General features: G+C 34.6%; 1 protein-coding gene across 7 annotated transcripts in view; it reads left to right on the top strand.

Annotated features, from left to right (window-relative positions):
* Nucleotides 1–21,571, top strand: part of LOC134529777 (GTPase-activating protein CdGAPr) — a 99,165-nt gene extending 77,594 nt beyond the window's left edge. For all 7 annotated transcript variants that reach the window (XM_063364208.1, XM_063364211.1, XM_063364213.1 and 4 more), the window contains 4 exons: nt 1,069–1,914; nt 7,028–7,508; nt 15,065–16,369; nt 20,679–21,571. In XM_063364208.1, the coding sequence (XP_063220278.1) occupies nt 1,069–1,914; nt 7,028–7,508; nt 15,065–16,353 (2,616 nt within the window). In that variant the 3' untranslated portion in view covers nt 16,354–16,369; nt 20,679–21,571. The remainder of the gene's footprint in view (nt 1–1,068; nt 1,915–7,027; nt 7,509–15,064; nt 16,370–20,678) is intronic.
* The last annotated feature ends 656 nt before the right edge of the window (nt 21,572–22,227 follow it).

Genomic DNA, 22,227 nt, shown 5'->3' with positions numbered 1-22,227 from the left:
CGAAAAATAGTTATTATTTACAATCAAAATTATTTCCTGAGGTTTTTCCGAGGTCTCCGTCTTTCGAACGATGGCAAAAAACAAATTTCAATGTCTTGTTCCGAGCTTACACAGGCGACTGCAGTCAGAAAATTCTAAATAAAATGTCCAAAAATGTTTATAAGCCGGTGGTGTATTGACCAAAGAGTAATTGCAAAGTAAGTTAAGAAAAATACATTACTACACTTGTAGGCTTGGTCACATTAAATTAAGCAGATTATCAGAAATAGTTAAAAACATGAACTAATGTAAATATGAGCACAAAACATTGCTAACATCCAAGCATTTCTTAACCAACAAATTAATAGATATCATTACACAAGCATGTTTTCAAGTATCAAGTTAATAACAATGGTCTGTAACCCTTCCCTGTACATCAGAAGGAAAACAAGAGGCCTCAACTTTGAAGTAAGGGGGAATGCAACAGCAGTGTTTGAGATCACATTTTTAATTCATGACATGAAATAAAACTGAGGGCAGTTAGCAATTACAATAATATTATTTTCTCCACAATAGCAGTCTTCATTAAATAGATACCGCCCTTGCCTGCCCATTTCTGAAAACACAAGAAAAATCCAATGTGTTCAGAAACCTAAACAACACGGGCCTTAAACTTTAAATACAGGAGCCTTAACGGCAAAGGGTACCGGCGACACACAGCACTTGGAAAACTACAGAACAACCTCGGCATGTTGCTGTCCAGGGAAGTGGGGGAGCTGGTAGACCAAACTGCAGTTCTACTTCTTGTGTTTAACAACTTACCGTAGCTTCAACTCGCGATAGACCGGAGATAGTTTCTCTTCTGTAATTAGCTAGTAATATTATACAGTTAAGAAATACGCTTTTGAATTTGGGTTAAGAGTTAGAGAGTCATATAGGTGCTGCAGGAGTTAAATTTGAAGTTAAATTTGGTTTTTAATCTATACCTACTAAAATAATTGTATTATTTAATTTTCAGTGAGATATGTGTGTTTTTACTATAATATTTATTTCATATTTTTAATCTAATATTTATTTCCATGTTTTTAGATGGTTGTACGTGCTGAAATCCATTCAAATCAACAAGAGCACAGCAAGGCTGCCAGTGAAAACGTTGCATCAACACTGCATAGTTTACCTGCTGACTGCTTCTCTACCTCACCCAATACAGAATTTCAACACAAGCAGTCTAGTCTCTTGCTCACTGAAAAGACAGTTTCAGACAGTTCGTGTCTCACCACACCTGGTACGCCACTTCTTTTACTGTACACGCCCCTGATGGATGATGAAAGTAATAATAGTAGCAGCTCCACACCAGATTATGAAAATCTTACTTTATCCAAGACATCACCTAGTCCAGTTGTGACTCCTTCCAAGTATGAGCGCCTCATGCCTTCTCCTACCAGTATTGTAACTCCAACTTCTACACCCAGTTTTCGTGATAATTCCAATGAGAATACAGTGTGTAGACATAGTCCTACGCATGAAAAACAATATGAGAACGTACCATTATTAGTTAATCCTGAAGTGCAACATGGACAATGTACTGAAAATTTGTATGCTGTGCCAGTGACTGGTGCTGGTGATAGACGGTCGTCAGAATTAGTTAGTCATGAACTGGAAGAGCAGAATTACTATGAAAGTCTAAAAGCCAAAGAATCTGAAGATATGAGATATCAGAATATCATTCCAAGAAGATCTGTACCTGATGTTAGTGACTGTAAAAATAATGTTTACGAAACTTTATCAGGTAGTTGGTCCAGTGTCACTGAGGTTCACAAATCAGAAGAGAAGCAGAGTTCAAACAGTTCACCTAAAGAATATTGTGCTATGAGTTCTGCCTACGAAAATGTTCCTTGTGTTCAAGATGATAGTCATGTGTATGAAGATGTTCAGGTGAGGTAGTCCTTAAGTCGGTTTACTAATGCTTAGTTCATAATTATTTTTATTTATTTTTATTTATTTTTATTTATTTTTATTTATTTTTGAGATGTAACAGTGCCTGACACAAAAAAGGTTTTTGTGCTTAACTGGCAGTAACTGTTCATTCTAATACAAATTTGGAGCACAGATCTAAAAGAGCATAAATGAATTTAATGTTACGGATATTATGAAGTAAGAACAGAACTGATAAGGTGATTAACTTCAACTATCTACTAAATGGTAAATAATGTTTTTTTTAACTAATCATAAATTGATTCCAAGGAAATTTCTCATTGAAATTGTTTAAATGATTAACTAAACAATACATCATTACTTTTAACAGTAGTTTCTAAAAATTGTATGCATTATCTAGCTGACCATTGTCATATTTATGTAAAAAAAAAAAAAAAAAAAAAAATACAGCATTCAGTAGAATTTTTTTCTCTGATACAATCTACTGAGTAAAACTATTTCTTAGGTATGATTTCAGGTAAGTTAACTTGCGTGCCTACCCTGCATGTAGTGCCTACCTGCATGAGGTGCCTACCTGTTGTAGCGCCTACCTGCATGCAGGGCTTTCCCTGCGGATGGTGCCTCCTCACCAGTGCCCTGCCCTTGTAGTGCCTGCGTGCTTGCGGTGTCTGCATTGTCATTAGTGTAATTGTGTGCATTTTATGTTTAATGTCGGGCACACCTAAAAAGATTTTCAACTGTTGGTGGGCATCTCACAAATTTATAAATAATTATATATTTTCAAAAGATTTAATTTTAATGATTTTTTTTGTTTAGTTTATCAGTTAAGTAAAAACAAACCATATGTGAGTTTGAAAAAAATAATGCTAAGGGAACCTCAGTATTGAAGGAGTATGATGTTATTTTTAATTAAATAAATGCATTGCTGTCCCAAGTGATTTCCCCAAACCCCTGATTGGTTTTGTAATGGGCTAGGATTTTCTACTCCAATTTTTAAAATTAATTAAATGCTAGCTTAAGTACTGGGCATGACACAGGCTTTTAGCAGAGTGGAGAAACTTCATTTAGGGAATCTGGAAGTAGGTTTTTTTTTTAATCTCAGGTACACAGTAATTTCTTATTTTTAGCCAAGTTCAGTTGTGCAAAATTTTACCAAGCTATGATGAAACTGTAGATTTTATTTTAGATATAGAATAAATAACCAAACACATTCCTTTTTATATATGTATAATCGTTTATTGCAAACCTTTGGTACAAATTGTTTCTCGTCTGTCCGTCCGGGGCGTAAACAAACAAACTATCCGATGTGCCGATTTGTGAGCAAGCCACATATAATTGGCTATGTGAAGAACATGATTCTTCAAGTTAATACCGACCACATAAAGTAATTCTTCAGGTTCCCTGGTTAGAAAATAGAGATGAGGTTTTTTTTTTTTAATCGGGTGTAGATAGTAATATTCCTTTTATTTTGAATGTCCAGTGCCAAACATTTTAAGAGGTACTAAAAGTATGCTTAAAGGAGTGATAAAGGGTAGGCTATGGGGTGGTTTTGTTTGAAATCTCATGTAGACCATGATCTTCTTCTGGTTTTGAAGGTCAAGTCTGCAAAATTTCATTAAGCTCGGAGTAAAACTGTATATTTCTTATAAAAACAAGCCCATAATTATACAGAATGTCTTAGTTACTTATGGGCAAACTCTGAAAATCAATTTTACAGTTCAAAAGCAACAAAAAATGCCTTGTAGTATGTTTCCGTAAGATCCTTCATTAAGAAGATACAGTGGAGTCCCGCTAATCCGAACTAATTGGGGTCGAGACCAGTTTGGATTACCATGTTTTCAAATGAGCCGAATAATTGCCATAATGGAACAGGGTGTAATAAAATACAGTAGAACCCCGATTATCCGCGACTCGATCATCCGATTCGCGGATTAACCGCGATTTATGTCCATCAAGTCCAATTTTTTAGTTACATATAACCAATGATTCAAAATGTATGTAAATGTAAAAATACTTTGCAAAATGTATGTTGGTCAAAGTACTTTGACTCAGTTATGTTTATATACACAGAAAGTTTAAAAAAAAAATACTAGTACATACATACGTATGTACATAATATTTTTGTGTTCCATGTTACGTGAATAGATTATACACTGGTGCGCGATTCCACGTCCGCATGACCGGACTGTACACTTCCGCGCGCAGCACGGCGCCGTGCCACAGAGATTACCCGGCGCATGGAGACAGTCCATTCCATTAGTGTACGTTGTTGAAGCGTGAAGGTGGTGATAATTTTATGTATTGTAACAGTGATCTGCATTCCGACGGATTATACCGTTGTGTTGTGCAGAAGTGTTGAGCGCAACATTTCATAATGTCATCAAATGAACAGAAAAGAAAGCGAGTGGTACTGTCCATCGACAGCAAAACAAAAATTATAGAAAGATTTCAGAGTGGAGAAACGATTGCAAACTTGCGACTGAGTTTAATGTCGGTAACACAACAGTGCGCGACATCATAAAAAATCGCGAAAAAATCCTTCAGTTTGCTTCACAGGCTGACACTTCAAGTGGATTAAATAAACGCAAGATGATGAACGAATCCACATTTAGCAGCTTGGACACTTGTTTGTTTGAATGGTTTCAACAGAAAAGGTCGGAGGGTGTAGCATTAAGTGGCGTAATTTTATCACAGCAGACATAATTTTTTTAAAAAAACTAGGTTTGACAGAAGAACCATTTTCCTGTTATATTACTTCTCCGTTATTTTATGAGCACCGACTGTACGGAAGTGTGTGTGTTGCAACTAGTGCTTGGCACGCAAGATAAATTCAGCCTATCACTCGCTAACGCGACGCAGTGATACGACGGTGTTTGTTTATTTCAAAACTCAGCTAAGAGTGAACGGAGAATAGATATAACGACCCCTCACGGTTCCCGAGATTAGGGTCGTTATAGAGAGGTGGTCGTTATAAGATTTCCGACCCATCTGCAACACTAAGTCTAGGCCGTTTTTGCACTAATTCCACGTTCAGCAAGCTAAAAATAAAAAATCTAACATTTTAAATTCATATAAATAAAGGGGGATAAAAACACCGTGAATTATACGAGACAGATACACCGTTTCAAAACCATCAAATCAAGTCCCAATGCACTGGTATGAAAAATCTTATCTCGAAAAGAATTTTGAAGGCAGTCGTTCTGTAAAACAATAACCAGCCCGATGGTGTTACTGACAACAGAGCAATGAGCGAAGTGTGGCAGCGTCGCTTACGCGCGATGAAAAGAATGCGTGACCTTGGCAGCTATCAGCTGTCTTGGGCCCTCGGACTGGCGGGCGGCTAGTCACACACCTCGGTGCAACAACGACTTGCGTGCCCACGTCTCCGCACACGAAAGACTTAAAAACCACTGCTTGCCCAGCACTAAGCAGTCCGCTTCTATGTCAACAACGCACACGCACACAAAGCATGTGTATATATGTAATCTCCGAATGTCCACAGATGGCTGTCTGTGGGCTAATGACCTTTGAGGCAAGCATGACTCGGCTAACCGCGATTTTCGATTATCCGACTCACTCGTCCCCTTCATTAACACGGATAATCGGGGTTCTACTGTACATCTCTATAAGTGGTTAGTTATCATGTAATAGAGCCTGTAACATTTTAACTAACTTATAATTTGAAGAACTTTAATTTAAGATACATATCACACTTTATCACTTCCATTAAAGCTTAAATAATCATTTTTTGACTAGATGGATTCACTCCTTGATAAATTATGTACAAGCTTTAATGCTGGCGGTAAGTAGTGTTCCCTGAAACTGAGTTTTACAGGAGGTTTACTTTAATTAGAAATTATACCAATAGAATAAAGTAATTATTCTTGCCAACTGCCTACATTGTAGGAATGAGAGTTTTTATAGCACAATTTACAAATCATGATAGCATGCTCAATATTCATCACAATTCCTACATAAATTTTTTTCAGTTTTGTCTTTTTTCCTTTTGCCAGAGCAAGTTCTGCAGTGTTTGCATTTTCCATTATTTTTATATATTTTGGTCCTGAATAATTTATTAAAGGGCATCTTGCTGTTCCTCTACTAATTCTCAGAAGAGATGACTTAAATACTATCAGCTGCTTTTAAATTCATTCTCATATCAAAAATATTATACTTGCATATTTATGGTATCTATTTTAAGTATTGCAAAGAAAATTCCCATTGTTATCAACGACGATTTTTTATAATATTGTAAGCAGTGCACAGTGTATCAACTATGTTCACTTAGGATTTAGTTTTGTTGTAAATTGTTATAACTTCAGGCATCATGAAATTGCAGGCTTAATAAACAATAGTTGATTCTTCCCAGAGTCCAGGTTGGTTAGGTTAGGCCACATACAATGTTCTTCAAAAAAAAAGCCCCTAAATTGCTATTTTACCAATGAGATACATATTATTTGTTTCAAACAGTTAAAACACTGTTAATCAAGAAAGCCCTTAACCTCCTTTTTATCAATTAAATTGAATACATAAATTTGTTTTAAAAATCTGAAACTCCAACAAAATAAATAGTGAATGACAAGTTTTTTTAAGCACAATAGAGTTTTAAATTACTTTAATTTTTTATTTACATTCATTGATCTTAGAGCAATGAACTATTGTTAAAAAGGTTTTAACTATTTTTCATTTTAATTTATTATAATGTGTTTAAAGTTTTGATTTTAAAATTTATTTTCTGTTGCAACTTTAGTTGTGTTGATTCACTTTTTTTTGTTGAGGATTGAAGTCTAAACTTCAAGTAGTTTTTATGTATTGGCTGCTCAAAATGCCTTCTCCTTGGAGATTTCTGTGCTAGTAACAATTCCATATGCAAGTTTATTTTCTATTTACTTTTTAGGAATGAAATTATGAAGTGAAAATTGTTATTGTGAACATTACATGACAGGGCTTTCATGGACATTGAACCTACATTGCTTGCCACCAAGGCTTAGTTAGTGTGGGATGTCAATTCTTTGTTGCTGATAAGTGATATCTAGTGTGGTTTTTGTTTTTAGAATTTTCTTGGCTAACTTGTATAACGCTTTACCAACTACATTATTTTTGTTTTAATTAGGACCCAGGTCCACGCGACACACCTGCTGTCTCTACTGCGTCTGTTGCTACTGAAGTCTACCAAAAAGTTAAATATTTCCGCCTGTCAGTTCATGAAGTAAATAGCTTACTGTGTGACAGTGAGAATCCTGTAAACCAGTACGCAGAGCAAGTATCAGATTCAACACCTCACATGCATGAGCATGGAAATAATGCTGTTTCAGAGTGTAGTAGTGCTTCAATAACATCAGCTACTCCTAGCTTACTTAAAGACTCTGGGGAGAGTGCTTGTATTCAAAAGAATGAAGAGGAATACTCATTAGAAATGTCACCAGAATTTTCTGAGCATCATCATGATGATGTAGTAGAGCCTTTGCTCTCCCCGGAAAGTAGACATTCTTATCAGTTAACAAGGAGAAGATTTGAGTCTGAAATTGGACGAGACATAGTTCATGAAAGAAAAATGAAGCAAGAGCTGCAGGAAATGCGTATCGCTAATCAAGGTAAGTCTTGCCTTTTTTTTTTAAAGAAATAATGTTTTTGTACATTTTCAGTTTTTTTCCTGTTATTCATTATAGTGTAGGAAATATAAGTTTTACTACTAAAAATGTTTTACAAATAAGTAACTTTGAATAAATTTTTTACCTACCTTTCTGTTCAATATTTTCAAAGTTCCCTAAAATGAAAGGTATACCACGTCACCATATTATAAAAAAGGCCACTAGTGCAGCAGTAGTGGCTAGCACTCCTGGGCATAAAGGAATATACTATCCTTTGTAATAAAATACAATGTATGGACTAGTTATTGGCCAATGCCTGTGGTGCCCTAGGTGCTGAGACTTTCATATTTTTCACTGTGTCTAAAAATGTTACAAGATTCAAAAACAATTTTTTGACAAACATTTGTTGCCAATTATCTGCATAGCAAAAAGGTTTTTCCTACACTTCTACTGTAGTTATAATGCATTTATTTAGTAATTTTTTTTTTCTTTTCAATTTCTGGCCATGAAACTTAAATGAATAGAAAAGAAGCACTGTCTAGTGCTTGATTCTTAACATTTTTACTACAACTATCACACTTGAGACAGCTACCCTGTTAATCTTAATTGGCACTCATAGGTACCATTAATTAGATATCATCAATCTGTAATCTCAAAGAGTAAAATACATTTAATTTCTTATCAGTTAAGGATGGGAGATTGATGGTTACAGGTAGAGGAGTATCTCATAATTAAAATTAAGAAAACTATTTAAATTATTTTGTCATTATAAATGCCTGCTTGGGTCTTTTTTCTTTAACAGGGTTTTTATAAAATAAGGAAAACTACGATTCCTAGGTGAACTTCTACTTTAAGACAAAATCTTAAGACAGGAATAATTTGACATTAACTGCTTTTAAAGTTCAGGCTTAAAATTTAGATAATTAATTATGTACAAATTACATCAGCTCTACATACTATAGCAACATGTTTACTATTATTCTGTATTATTTTCAGTAAACCAGAAAAAAGCAAAAGGGATCCCTTCACAAAAGGTATTTAGGATAATCATTGTATATTTATTTTAACTATTACTCATCTTGTTGAGGAGCTTGATTCGTAAAATAGTCCTGGAATTAACGTAAATTTCAGTGTTTGCTTATAACCTATAAGAAGAAAAAAATATTTGAAGGATACCACACAGCAGCCATGAACAGGGGAACGTCAGTCTGCAAGGCCAACCAAGTCATAGGTCAGGAACAGCATTATTACGAAACATCTACTTTTCACACGGTACCTAAAAGTGGTACCCATGAAAATTGGAACCAGTAAAGTTGAAGTCAGTACTCTATTACTATAGTTCTGGTACTGATGGAGTAGAAGCCAAAAGTTGGAAGTGAAAGTACAACCCGCTGCATAGAACAAGAGGCAGGGTTAAAAACATAAAGTAAATAAAGAAACCAAACAAAACAGAATATTAGGCAAGGGATGACTTTAGTTCATTTGCATCCACTTACAAAATAAATGAGTTGTTAATGTTTTGTAGTGTGATGATGATGATGATGATGATGATGATGATGATGATGATGATGATAATGATGGTAGTAACCAAAATTGTTGTGAAAAACTTTCAGGAAGTAGCAAAAATTTACACACCTATCACTGCATTATTTATGGTGAAACAGTAGATGGTAACTAATCCAGAATCACAGGACTACATTTGCACCGAATGATATTTGCAACTTAATGTAAAGTCAGCTTCCAGACAAAGTTTTTCAATGTCTGATCAGTAATGAAGTGCTTCTAAGTTGGTGGGACAGTGCATTGTTACTCAAGCAGGAGTGGTGGGGTAGGAGAGGATAACAGTGGGTACTAAGTCGCTACTAGATGGCATTAGGAGCACCACTAGCAGTAGCAATGAGGTCAGGAGGGCGAAACCTCTGGAATCTCGAGTAGGACCTGGCTGGAACGATTTGCGTGCATGGAGCCGCAGTGGGAAAATGTCGGAGTAAGACTTGCCGCTGGGAGAGAGGAGAAAAATTGCACTTTCGGGAAGATGATTGGCAAGGTAAGGGGGAGTGTTCACAGTGTAATGTCACCGATATGATTTGTGCATGTTGTGTGGAACCACAGAGGACTACATTGCAGCCAGACAACTGACCTGGAGTACGGGGCTCAGCAATGATAGTGTGTGCTTGCTGTCGGAGGTGCTAGCCTTCCCCGTGTGAGACCATGAACTAGATGGCTGGACACTAGAGGTCGAGAAGCAAAATTTTCAGGCCAAGAGGCCTGGAGAAAATCAAATCTGAAGTTGTGTTAAAATTTATAAAAGCCAAGAAATTTCACAATAGTCCACTTAAGTTAATAACTTATAAAATATCAGATCTTTACAATAAAATTTATTTTTACCATCTCTTATATTTTTACTAGAAGGTGGCACATACTCCTCTGCAAAAAGGCATAGCCCAGGCAACAACCATGGCATAGAATATTTGAAAGCATCAGCTGGATGCATTGGCAAGCCAATCAAAATGTTTCTTAGAGAAACTCACGTTAGGAAGGAGCGGAGAATGCACTGCCTATTTTATGTTAGGGTGAAATTTCTATAAATGGGATATGTTGGCTCTGGGTACATTCCTACGAGTACTGGGGTCTGCTAGTGCAACAGTGAGTGACATTAGGAAAAGCTGAATTTGCAAGGGACTGATCCAGCAATAAGAGAGTTTGGCTGCTTTATTGTTGAAAGTTTTACTCTGTGGATGTTCTTTGCAACTTAAATGTGAATTGAGAACCATTATTAGAAATGGTGATTGATGGTAAACCTAAAGTATTGAAAATGTAATCTTGCAAAGTTGAAATAGTAATGTCTACAGTGGCTTTCCTAAGGAAACGTGTCATGCAAATTTTGAGAAAAAAAATCGATGAATACCAAAAGCATGTCTACATCCATATTGTAAACAATTTAATGATCCTACAAAATCAATAAAGAGTTTCTGCATTGGCATGTCAGCTACATCGGATGATAAGAAACTAAACTTCGTTTTTTAGGCAGGTTTGCTCAGGCACAGAGTTAACAAAGCTTGACACCTTCTGAAGTGTCACGATACATACCATTCCAAATGAAGTGACTGCATATTCCTTGAATTGCTTTTCAAGTGTCCAAATAAGCACCTAAAGGAGAAGTGAGTGAGGTAGTACTGAAAAATCTTACCTCTTAGATTCTGGGGAACATCTTTTAAATATTTTGATTGCTGGAACATGCTTTCCTAAAGGCATTTTGAGAATTTATAACATTTTAATGCAGTACAATTTTAACAAAATGCTGTAAATACACAGTTTCTAGAAAGAAAGCAAAAAAGGCAAAAATGCTTCTTTTAATAGTGCTTGACTGAGATTTAATGTTCAATTTAATTTGTGAAAAATGTTTCTACTTCTTTTTTTAGTACTCATAGTTATTCTTTTAATTAGTACTAACCCATATGCATGTTTAATTTTTAAGAATATTCAATAAAATTTCTTAATTATGGTTTTCTTAAGTTGGCATGTATACTCCTAGTCTCACTTTCAGTAAGGTTAGGTTATGGTTACCACTCAAAGCTCATAGTAGTTCTATGCACGACGAGAAGTCTGCGTGTCAGTGTACAGCCTAGCGCTTAGAAGCAATACTACGCTAGAAGCACCAGAGAGCATCTCACTTATCATCCCTCCTCACCAGCACTAGGCTGGTCTGCCTGGCTGGGGCACTAAGGGCGACACTGGGTCGCGTATCACGCGCCTGGCTCAGAACTGGTGTGCAGTATTCGCGTCGGTAACTCGTCTGTATGGGAATTTAAGCGGTGACCCTATTATTTTATAGTGAAATATTAAAGATAAAGGCTCATTGCATAATGTAACCATGTGTTACGCTGAGAAATTATTTTGAATTAATACAAGAATTGCTAGCAGTGTTACATGAAATCTGCTTTAAACATTTATTACACAATTAATAAATAGTCTACAGAAAATTATTTGGTATTTATGAAGTTCTCTTCCATTCAAAGTAAAAAAAAGATATGCAATATTTTATGCATAAGATCAGTTTTAATTAGTAAAATTCCATGTGTGCCCTTTGAAGCGGGTTCGATTCTGATTCTAATTACCAGTCTTACTTCCTTTCAGAATGAAATTGTGAAAATTCAAGCAGAAGGTTAACCGAAATAATAACACTTAAGAAGTATACATATACGTACATTTTCTGAAAATTTACATTTTAAAAGCTTGCAGGTATTGTGAAGTACATAATAAAAACTGAACAAAATCCATGTTTTGTTTTCTCGTGAAATTCCTCTCTCTTGCCATCCAATTTTTAACTACCGTATTTGCTCGCGTAAAGGCCCCGCCCGTGTATGTTTTGTAAACATTTTTGAGAAAAAAATTTAAAAACATGTTTTTCTGGGTTTATCTGAGGGCAGGGCAGCTTGGCATGCATCAAACAGCAAGCCATGTATTGTGAGCGGTGGGAGGTGATTTTGTAAGCGGCAGTGATACAGAGACTGGTATTATAGTTTGTCCGCTCTCAGTAGGACGGTCGTGAGGCATGCCATACGTACGCAGTTAGTCGTATCTCAAACAACATAAAGAAAGATGGACTCGCGCGCTTGTGTTGATGTTCAGTGTTGTCGGAGAAGAAGAGGGGAAGAAGAGGGGTAGTGAAGGAGGGAGGGAAGTGGGTGGAGCAGGTACCTACGTCTGGTTGGCTGGCTAGCTGGCAGGAGGGAGGTTAAGCCACGCCTCTGCCTCTCTCCCCCCCCCCCCCCCCCCCCCCCCGCCGCTGCGCTGCCTCCCCCACCCTCCCTCATTAGAACAAAGACGCACGACTTGCCAGTCGTTCCGCCAGCTGTTCCATTTAATAAAAATTTAATTGGCGTTTAAATAAGTTGTAGCAGTATTTCATTTTGCTTTTATTAAATGTTAGTTTTTCATACTTGAAAAAAAGAAAAATCTATTTTTTCCTCCAAATTCGCGTATAGGTCCCCTCCCCTTTTTTGGAGTCGAAAATTTGGAAAAAAAAAAGGGGGGCCTTTATGCGAGTAAATACGGTAACTTCTTTTAAACGAAAAATATTAACGTAAATGTATCAAAAATATAACATGAAATTGGATTTTTTATATGAAAAACTGAAAAAAAATAAAACTAAAATGTTTATGAATAACAGGATTGGCCAGCCAGCGTTTAATTATTCACTTCAACATGGCGTCATGATTGCTCATCAACATTGCAAGTGAAATATATTATTTTAATGAGTGGAGAGAAAAGCCCACCCCTAGTTAAAAGAAATGAAAAGGAAAAAAATAATTATTTTAATGAGATGTTTTGCATAAGTAGTTACTTGCAAATGCACATAATTAAAAAATTGCATTGAAACATAGTTCGTGTCTTAATTCAAAAACTTTCATCGAGACATGCTTGATGTTTTTGTCACATATATGTTCATTTTAATTTATTATTTACTTGTATTTAAACACATGTTAGGGAATATAAAAAAAAGTATGTAATATCCATTACCAATTTAAATTTTGACATGGGAAGGAATTTTATTTAATGCATTTATGAGAAAAAACCGTTGTATTAAATATCATGAAAATTTAGCAAGAAACGTTCTGCTGGCTCCTATTTGCAATTCTCAAACTACTTTAGGGTACATTTGTGTCAGTGTTATAATTTTATTTTTAAAAATATATCAGGTCATTGTTTTTTAAATCCTCAACAACTGATGATTTTTTTAAGTGCCTATGTGTTTTATAAATTTATGCAGCCATTTGTATTGCAGCTTGCAGTGACATAGAAACCAAAAATAGAACAATTACAAAAGCCTCGTATAGCTGCAAACTCTTACTATTGTATGATAGTGTGGGTTTTTCTTCCTGAAATCATTACTTTTCTAGTGGGGTTTGTTGTGATTGAATGTAATTTCGTGGCACACGTAGTGTCTGTCTGCTTATACAGGGAGCATGGCTGTAAACAGTGGAAAATTGCATTGCCCAAGTAATGTCGAAGATTGCCAGTGGCAATGATGCCTGTTCAGTACTTTCTGTTTTATAGTTTTCTCACATACTGGTGGGTTAGTTGCTTGTCTATGAGTTACTTGGTAGTTTTCGATAGTGCGTTAAGCAGAATTTTACACAACCTAAATTTAAATTTGGTGATAGTTAGACCTTAATGGTTTTGGTTCAGAATAGCATTTTAAGTACATGACCAGAACTATGATCTCTATTAGTGATTTCAATCATAGTTTACTATTGATTTTTTCTGACTGAATCTCATGAAAGTTTGTGCTTTTACCTGCTGTAACAAAGCCATGTTGTTACAAACCAATTGGTTTATTTTTACTTTAAAAGTAGGGTATGAAATTCAGTGTACAAAAGTCAGAACATCATTAGCCTTACAGGATAACTCATTTCCATCTTTACTTATACCATGGGGTTGTATCATGAGAGTTTATCATAAAAATAACATAATAATTACAACTTTTAGCAAGCCGAAAAAGGCAAACTTCTTACTTTCTTACCAGCCGCAGTGAAGAATAATGAGGGGCCATGTTTGCTGAAGCTCTAACTCCAGGCTTTTAAAGCACTGCAGTTATAGTTTTTTTTTTTTTTAACTTGACGAAGCAGTAAATTTTAGTTTGAAGTGAATAAAAATAATGTATTAATTTTTGCCCAAGAATAATGATGTTTATAATGGTACCATTTATATTTATAAAAAATATATATTTAATATGTAATTAGTAAATAATAAAATATAAAATAATATTTAAAAAATCATGTTGACTTTTTTATTTCAATTCACAAATATGCACAAATGAATACAAATAGCAAATTTGTTACATGTTAGCAGTTAGCACAAAGTTTAGTGAATAAGGATATGTTTGAAAATTGCAAATAAGGTGAGATTTGGTTATACTATCATCCTTGATTACACTAGCAATAATTTTATCACTATCTTTTCATTATTGGTAAATTATAAAATTGATCACAATACAGTTTTTTTAGTAATAGTAGTAGTAGTAGAATGGGTCTTACAGTAAGTTCAACTTAATCTGCCATTTGTTAACTTGGGTCTATATTTACTTACAAGTTGTATCACTTACATATAATTTTTAATAAAAGGTTACTGTATGGTTTCTAACAAATTCACAACAGAAACTATTCATGAATGCCTATTGTACATGAAAATTAACCTATCCTACCTTACCTACTTTCTCCCCTAATGTCTCTTCCGTTTCCTTTTTTCTAAGTTAGAAAAGTTGCCGAAAGGATTACTATTTATGCTTATAGTTCAACAAAGTGGAGTTCTGGTCGGAGTTAATCCTATGATACTTAATCTGCAAGGCAGTCTCACTAATATCTGGCTTGATACACACATTGGGGAACTAAGGTGTAAAATTGATTTTACAAACTAAATTTACTGAATTTTAATTATATTGTGTTCACTTCATCAAACATTTTTAACTATAGAATTAGGTTTAGAGTTTCATTTGGTTTGGTTTTCATTTGCCGTGTATTTAATTTAAAACGTAATCATATTTTTTATGTTTACAGGTTTTAACTCTTTCTCCCAACAAGCTGAAAAAACCCCTTCAAAAAATATGAAGCTCAATATCAAAGAATTGCTGTCTAAGTTTGAAGTGACGTCTGCCCCAAGTTTACTAACCAAGGAAAGTAGTTCTCATCAAATTCTTCCCACACTGCCACAAACATCTCCAATACTTACTTCTTTTGGTTCAAAATGGAATGATACACATCCACAGTCTACTTCTTGTGCACGGGCAAGACAAGCAAAGTCTTCTAAAAACAAACTTGCAGGCTCAACATCATTAAGTGTTTCCCTCGATGAAGATCAATTTCTCACTTCAAATATTGATTCAGAATTAGTACGTGTGCAAACATCACCAAATATTAATGCTAAAGTCCAAAGTCCTGAGTGTTCTAAGGAGTCTGTGAAAGCCCCAGCTACTAGTACAACAGAGCAAGAGGTTGTTAAATCGAGCATAGCTGACATTGACTTAGATGATCCTCAAAGAAGAGAACGTATTGAACGGTATAAAGAAGAAAGACGCTTATTCTTAAGGGAAAAGTTTCGTTCTGAAAGTTTTCGTGGTGAGAGAGATGAAATACTTCAAAGGCTAAAAATTAAAGCCAACAAAACTTTATCAAGTCCAGTAGAAAAAAGTGAAAATTCAAGGTGCTTAAGTGATAGTATTAAGGTGAAAGATAGAAGTAGTGACCCTCTTGGAAAAGTTCATTCATCTCCTAGGCAATCAAAAGTTAATAAACACAGTTACAGTAATGTAGTAGTAGACCCAAAATTTGATGTGTCAGTCAGATCTAACATATTAAGACAGCAGGGTGATGACTTTCCTTACCGGTGTAACAACATAGGTGATAAAGTTGATGATAGTGTAGTTGGAACAGTAGGTATAAGGCCTGTTAACAAGACAAATAATGGTTCAAACAACTTGCAGTGTATAATGTTAAGTGCTGGTGAAGACATGCCAAAAGTAATGAATATATACAAAGGGACTAAAGTAGAGCAGTTAAAAGAAAGTTTTGCCTCAGCAGATTTACAAAAGACATTAGAAAGGCCAGATCAGATGGAAGTAAGTGATGATAAGCCAATCCTTCAAGTAGAAATAAAAGTTTCTACGTCGTGTGCTTCAAAAGATCAGGATAGGAGGGACCAGAGAAGAAAAGATCCAGCAGATAGAGGACAAAGTTCTCAGTCATATTGCATTCGAGATATGACAGCACTGTTCGAAAACAATGATGGAAGCAGTGCTGCTGTAACAAGTCAGTCTCAACAAGGCAAGCAGCATCTTTCATCAGTTTGACTCACTGTTCAGCATGGTAAGTACAAAGGATTTTTTTTCTCCAGTAGTAACATAATAAATTAACCTTGGCAATGTAATTTTTGTATAATTTTTAGTTGAATGTTATTAAGGAAACTCGTGGTGTAGCACTTCAATACACCAATTCTCTGAGGCATGCTTTTCACAGACCTAACACAGGAAAGTTTCCATAAATCAAAGATGGACGCAGCAATACATACACATGTTGCGGAGCAAAGGCTGCGCAGTGTTCGTCATGAAATGTTGCAGTTACAAGCATAGGAAATAAATAGCATGAAAAAACGATATTGTTGAAAATGGCGCAAACCGTGCACACACAAATTCGGGCTAGTTTGCTTTGAAATTTTTCCTGTGTCCCTTCCTCCAGCCGAATGGCCGCCAGTCACATTACTTCACAGCACCTGCTGGACCAAAAGTAGCCTAACGGCACGTGAACGAAACCAGGCGGAGACTGGAGACGTGAAGCAGCTGTTAAGCAATCCCCCTTGGGTGTAAAGTATGACATGTGACAGCTGAGGGGTTGGGCGAAGTGTCGACCAAATAACTTCCTCACTCAGTAACAGGGTGGTTCACAAATATAGAAGGCCAAGTGAAGAAGTGTGCTGGAAGTTGGCACCTTCTTCAGTCACTCTAAAGTGCACCTGTATGAGGGGTACTTTCTACACACATTGCAACAAACAGGGCTAGGTTAAATTTGAGGTGAAACTGAGGGGAGAATAAATGAACGGAAGGTATATGGCAGAAGAAACCAGTTGGAAACTTGTTTGTTGGTGAGATCAAGGTAAAATATTAAAGAATAAAATAATTAAAACCGTGCAAACACTTTTTTCCATTGTTTGTTGCAGTTGGAAAGATAAATATTTTTTTTCTTGATTTTAAGCACATTTAGAAGTAGTATGAACATTCACCTCTTGTAGTGGGACCCATCTTCAATCAAAAAAATGTTGTGCACTGCAGTATTTTTATTCATTTTTTTTATACTAATTCCCTAGTTAGTGTTAAGTAATTATATCATTTTTGTAATTTTAGGTTTTATAACTGAATTAGTAGCCCTTGGTAAAAAAACAGCACTATTGCAATAACTAGTAATTATTGTGATATGAATAGATCAAGCATGTTTATGCATGTACTGTTTACACAAGTAATGTTTAAGAGAGTTCATTTAATTTGTAGTAAAGCTAGGCATAATTATTGTTCCATTTACAGTTTTTAAGAAAAAAATGTTTTGAAATGCAATCATCTCTTGACTTATGGTAAAATAAATCCATTTTTCATAATAGATATGCTCGTAACTAAACAATTATACAATTATGCATAGATAAATTAGTTTCAACATTACTAAAATTAATTGCTCCAATTAGATTTGTATTACTAAACAATTATACAATTATGCATAGATAACTTGGTTTCAAAATTAATTGCTCTAATTAGGTTTGTATTACATTTGCTGCTACAACACTTGATGCCATTTTAGAATACAGTATGAATGAATCAAATGAAATTCTCTAAATAAAACATACACCAAACAATTTTTAAATATTCAAACAAAAATCAATTATATAGCATTTAAAAATCTTCTAGCTTCCAGGCATACTTTAGCATTATTAGATTTAAGAAGGAGAATCTGAAATGTACTTTTATTATTTACAAATTATATGTAATAAAATATTTTCCTTCACTTTAGATTAAACTGTATCTTTTTTGTCAGAAACTCACACGTACTCCATTCAACTAACAAATTAGATTGCGTAGCTTATAGGTTGAACAAAAGTTTTAATGACTTCATAACATTTTTTAAAATTTTGATGGTAAATATCTTTTGTGACGGATTTGACATAAAACTGTTTTTAAAATTGAGTTACATATTATTTGTTTACGTGAGATAGTGGAAATTCGTATTAGCGATATAAACGCGAGTAAATGCAACTGATGTCCTTTCTGGTTCTCAGCATTGTAATAAAAATGCTGACAGACTGAAGTGGGAGCACAAAAGTAAAAAACCAAAAGCGGACTGGGAGGGCCTGTTGTATACAAAGGCAGACAACACTTTCTCTTCTACAGCTGGTTTTAAATGACAAGGACTCTCTCATCCCTCTCAAAAAGGACTAGTATGCTGTCAACAACGTCTTGTTAAACTCCCTTTTGCCCTCCATTCACTTGAGCTGAGTTCTTCCAGCCCCAAAACCAGGTCAATGTTTGTTTCTCCTCATGCATTCCAAAGTGCTAGCAGCTGGTGAGGTAGACAGGGCAATAAACAACTTGTCTTCTGCGTGCATGTGGATGGTAATTGAAAGAGGACTAAGAGATGCTGTTTCAAGGCAGGTCGCGTTTTTCAACTAAGATGTTTTGAAAAGTGTAAATGTGCATGCTGCTATGGGAGGTGAAGTGATAGGTTGACCTCCTGTCTTATCATATACATACTCGACCTTATGACTAAACGATGCAGTCTTCCATAAATACCTTTTTAAATTTTAAAACGGTGAACATACCTTTTTAAATTTTAAAATGGTGAACATACCTTTTTATTATTGAAAATTAGTAATCTCAGATTAGGCTAGTTTTCTTTCTAATGTGTGGGTTACTTGCCTGCAATAAAACAATTTTCAATAAATTCAAATGTTAGGTTTTGTAATATTTTAAATAATTCTATATGTCAAAATGTAATACTACAAGCAAGAATCATTTTGTGCTATTTTCCACTGTCTCTGTACATAACACAATGATCTGTCATTCTCTATTAATTGAAACAACTTAATTTTTTATATGTAGCCTATACTTTATAGGGATGGCCAGAGACTCAAAAACTTGAGGCAAGTGAGCAAGTATCTTCAGTTACTCGGAAGTTGTGTTCTTTGTGCTCGACGTGATGAGACTTGACAGAATTTTTCTTAAAACTTGATACTCGTATTACATGTGCAACTAGTATAGAAACTTGTACCAGAGACTCAAAAATTTGAGGCAAGTATCTTCAGTTACTCGGAAGTTGTGTTCTTTGTGCTCGACGGGATGAGACTTGACAGAATTTTTCTTAAAACTTGATACTCGTATTACATGTGCAACTAGTATAGAAACTTGTACCAGAGACTCAAAAACTTGAGGCAAGTATCTTCAGTTACTCGGAAGTTGTGTTCTTTGTGCTCGACGGGATGAGACTTGACAGAATTTTTCTTAAAACTTGATACTCGTATTACATGTGCAACTAGTAAAGAAACTTGTACCACTTAACTAAAATGATCCAGTCTGGACTCAACTCGAAAGTATTATTACTGAAATCAGCTGGACTTGACTCAAAAATGTGCACACTTGCCCATCTCGTTTATATTTAATGCATATATATGTCACTTTATTTGTGTACTTTTTTATTTTATATATATATATATATATTTATTTTTTTGAAGTGAAACTTTTGCTACAATTTTTGAACGTTATAAAAATTCTGATCGCACGAGGGGAACAGTCGGGTACTTGGTGGGGGAACCGGTGGAGGAGGAGAGGACGTCACTCAAACAGATGCTCTAGCGGTCGAATGGGAAGACGGCAAAGGAAGGTGGGGGGGGAGTTGATACGAAGCGGGCATGCTATATGCTAGTTGTAATGGCTGGATAGAGAGACGGCAGGGGAGAGGTAGAAATGACGCAGCAGTGATGCTACAGAATTCTCATAACGCTGCTTATGTTTGTCTACTCATCAGTTTTTGTAACTGCTAACAATTGACGCTGCCATATTTCTTTTATGTTATTTAAAGTATCTACAATTAGTGTGGAAAAGAGTTATTGATATGTGCAATTAACTTTATTAGAAGCATTCATTTATTTTTCATTTGTGATCATACCTGCATCCGTACCATTCTCAATTATTATCTCTTGTTCAATAAGAAAATACTAATAATTTGCGGGTGCGCGGGGAAAAAGGGGATATGTCATAATTACTTAAATTAAGATATTAAACATTTAATAAAGTTCTTCCAAGTATGCAAGATCAGTAATTAATCATTCCAAAAGTTCAGTGCCATAGAATAACACACAAGGGTGTTAGACTTAACCCATTTGGACCAATTTGTAGAGCGTTTACTTTATTTCATACCATAAAAAACCATTTTTGCCAATATTTGACTTATCACTTCTGTCGTGCGTGGACTTCACGCACACACTTTTTCCTTCTTCTTTATATGACTTCTTGGCTGGCACTCCAAATCCATGATACATTAATGGAAAAAATACAAATTATGTATGTAGTTGTTTTTAGTTTGGTCCATTATTTATCAGTAGAAAGTACATGTAATGTTTTTTTTTTATTCTTTGTTTCAGAGTCCTGTTACAAGAATCTCATTTAATGGGTGCAAAACATTTTAAAGAACTGTATGCGTCTGTGATAATATTGTGCTTTTGTTTTGAATATGTCTTTATCAAACTGACCCTGAAAACCTATGGTGCCATTTTGGTACATTAATTTGTGTTCTTAAAAATGACCTTGAGAAATTTGTAAAGATTGAAGTATAAATCTAACATTAAGTATTATAGGAAATTAAATTATGTAAATTTACAATTAGTTTTAGATATTATTGTAAATGTAAATAAAAATAATATACATCAAGAGATCTGTTTCCATAGGACATATTTAAAAACTAAATACATAAAACTTTTTTACACTTGAAATTGTTTTCGATTTCCATTATATGTACATTAGGGTTTTTTACACAGTAAATTTATTAATATGAACTTTATGAAAGTTGTTTTTTGTATTTGTGTTTTTAACTTTGCATTTTATTGTATCTTTTTTTACTGTTAATAATGATTTTGTATGATATTTGTATAGTTTATAATAGTATATTGATTTTATACATGCAATCTTTTAATGGCTTTGATGAAATACCAGTTGTTTGTAGCCTAGAAAATTTTGTAAGCCAGGACTACAATGTGTAAATCACTTGATATAGCATCTTGAAACTAATAACTTAAAGTAATTTTCTTAAAATCAAAAATGAAAGTTTTTACATCTGTTAAATGTTTTGCTAATCTTGTTGGATACCTATTTATTTCTGGTTTCTGTACACAACTTTACCAGTATTCTGTTAATAAATTGTTATGTTCTTCTGAGTTAACAGATCAGGTTTGAAGAATTTTCTCTGTGATTGTTGATGGGGTATGCCCCCAAGGGGTGACTGTCATAATAACAAAATAAATAAAAACTGCATAGCACAGTACTGCATTTATATCTCAGAAAGATAAGGGTTTATAATTATCTCATATGTGAATCTAATTTTTTTGAGTTCATATAAAGTCAAGCACGATTTTTAATTTTTCAATATAGGATTAACTTAACTAATATGCATTATCCTCAATTTGCGATTTTCCATTCCAAATTCAATTTAGGTACTCATACATAAAAAATTCATAGATACTTTTTAAGTTGATTGGAAGATTGGAAGCGAGGTTTTATACATTTATAATAAGTTAGTTTGTAGTCTGACATGAAACCTGAAGAAACAAAATTGCATTGCATAATTTTTTGCAGGTTGAACACAACAGGTGTTTATTAATGAAAAATCAATAAATACTTCAGTAGTTATGGTTGATGTTTGAATGATATTCCAATATTCAAGATACAAGCAGATATTAAAATTATAACATAGGAAAACATTGCAGTTTGTAAAATTATACCACCCCTGACTAACAAATGTGCTGTTGGAAAAAAAGAACAATATTTTTTTTAATTATGAAATAATATTTTACCAGGTAGGCTTGTTCCTATTAAAATTCAAAATTTTAAAAAAAAGTTGTGCTGCTGCAATGCACTTAGGCCAAAAATGCTACATATGGCTCATAATGTCTAGAGATGGACGAGTCCACAAATTTT

This window comes from Bacillus rossius, chromosome 2, assembly GCF_032445375.1.
Source record: "Bacillus rossius redtenbacheri isolate Brsri chromosome 2, Brsri_v3, whole genome shotgun sequence".
Classification (NCBI taxonomy): domain Eukaryota; kingdom Metazoa; phylum Arthropoda; class Insecta; order Phasmatodea; family Bacillidae; genus Bacillus; species Bacillus rossius.
Note: the sequence above shows the minus strand (reverse complement) of the source record. Positions and strands in the feature narration are given on the sequence as shown.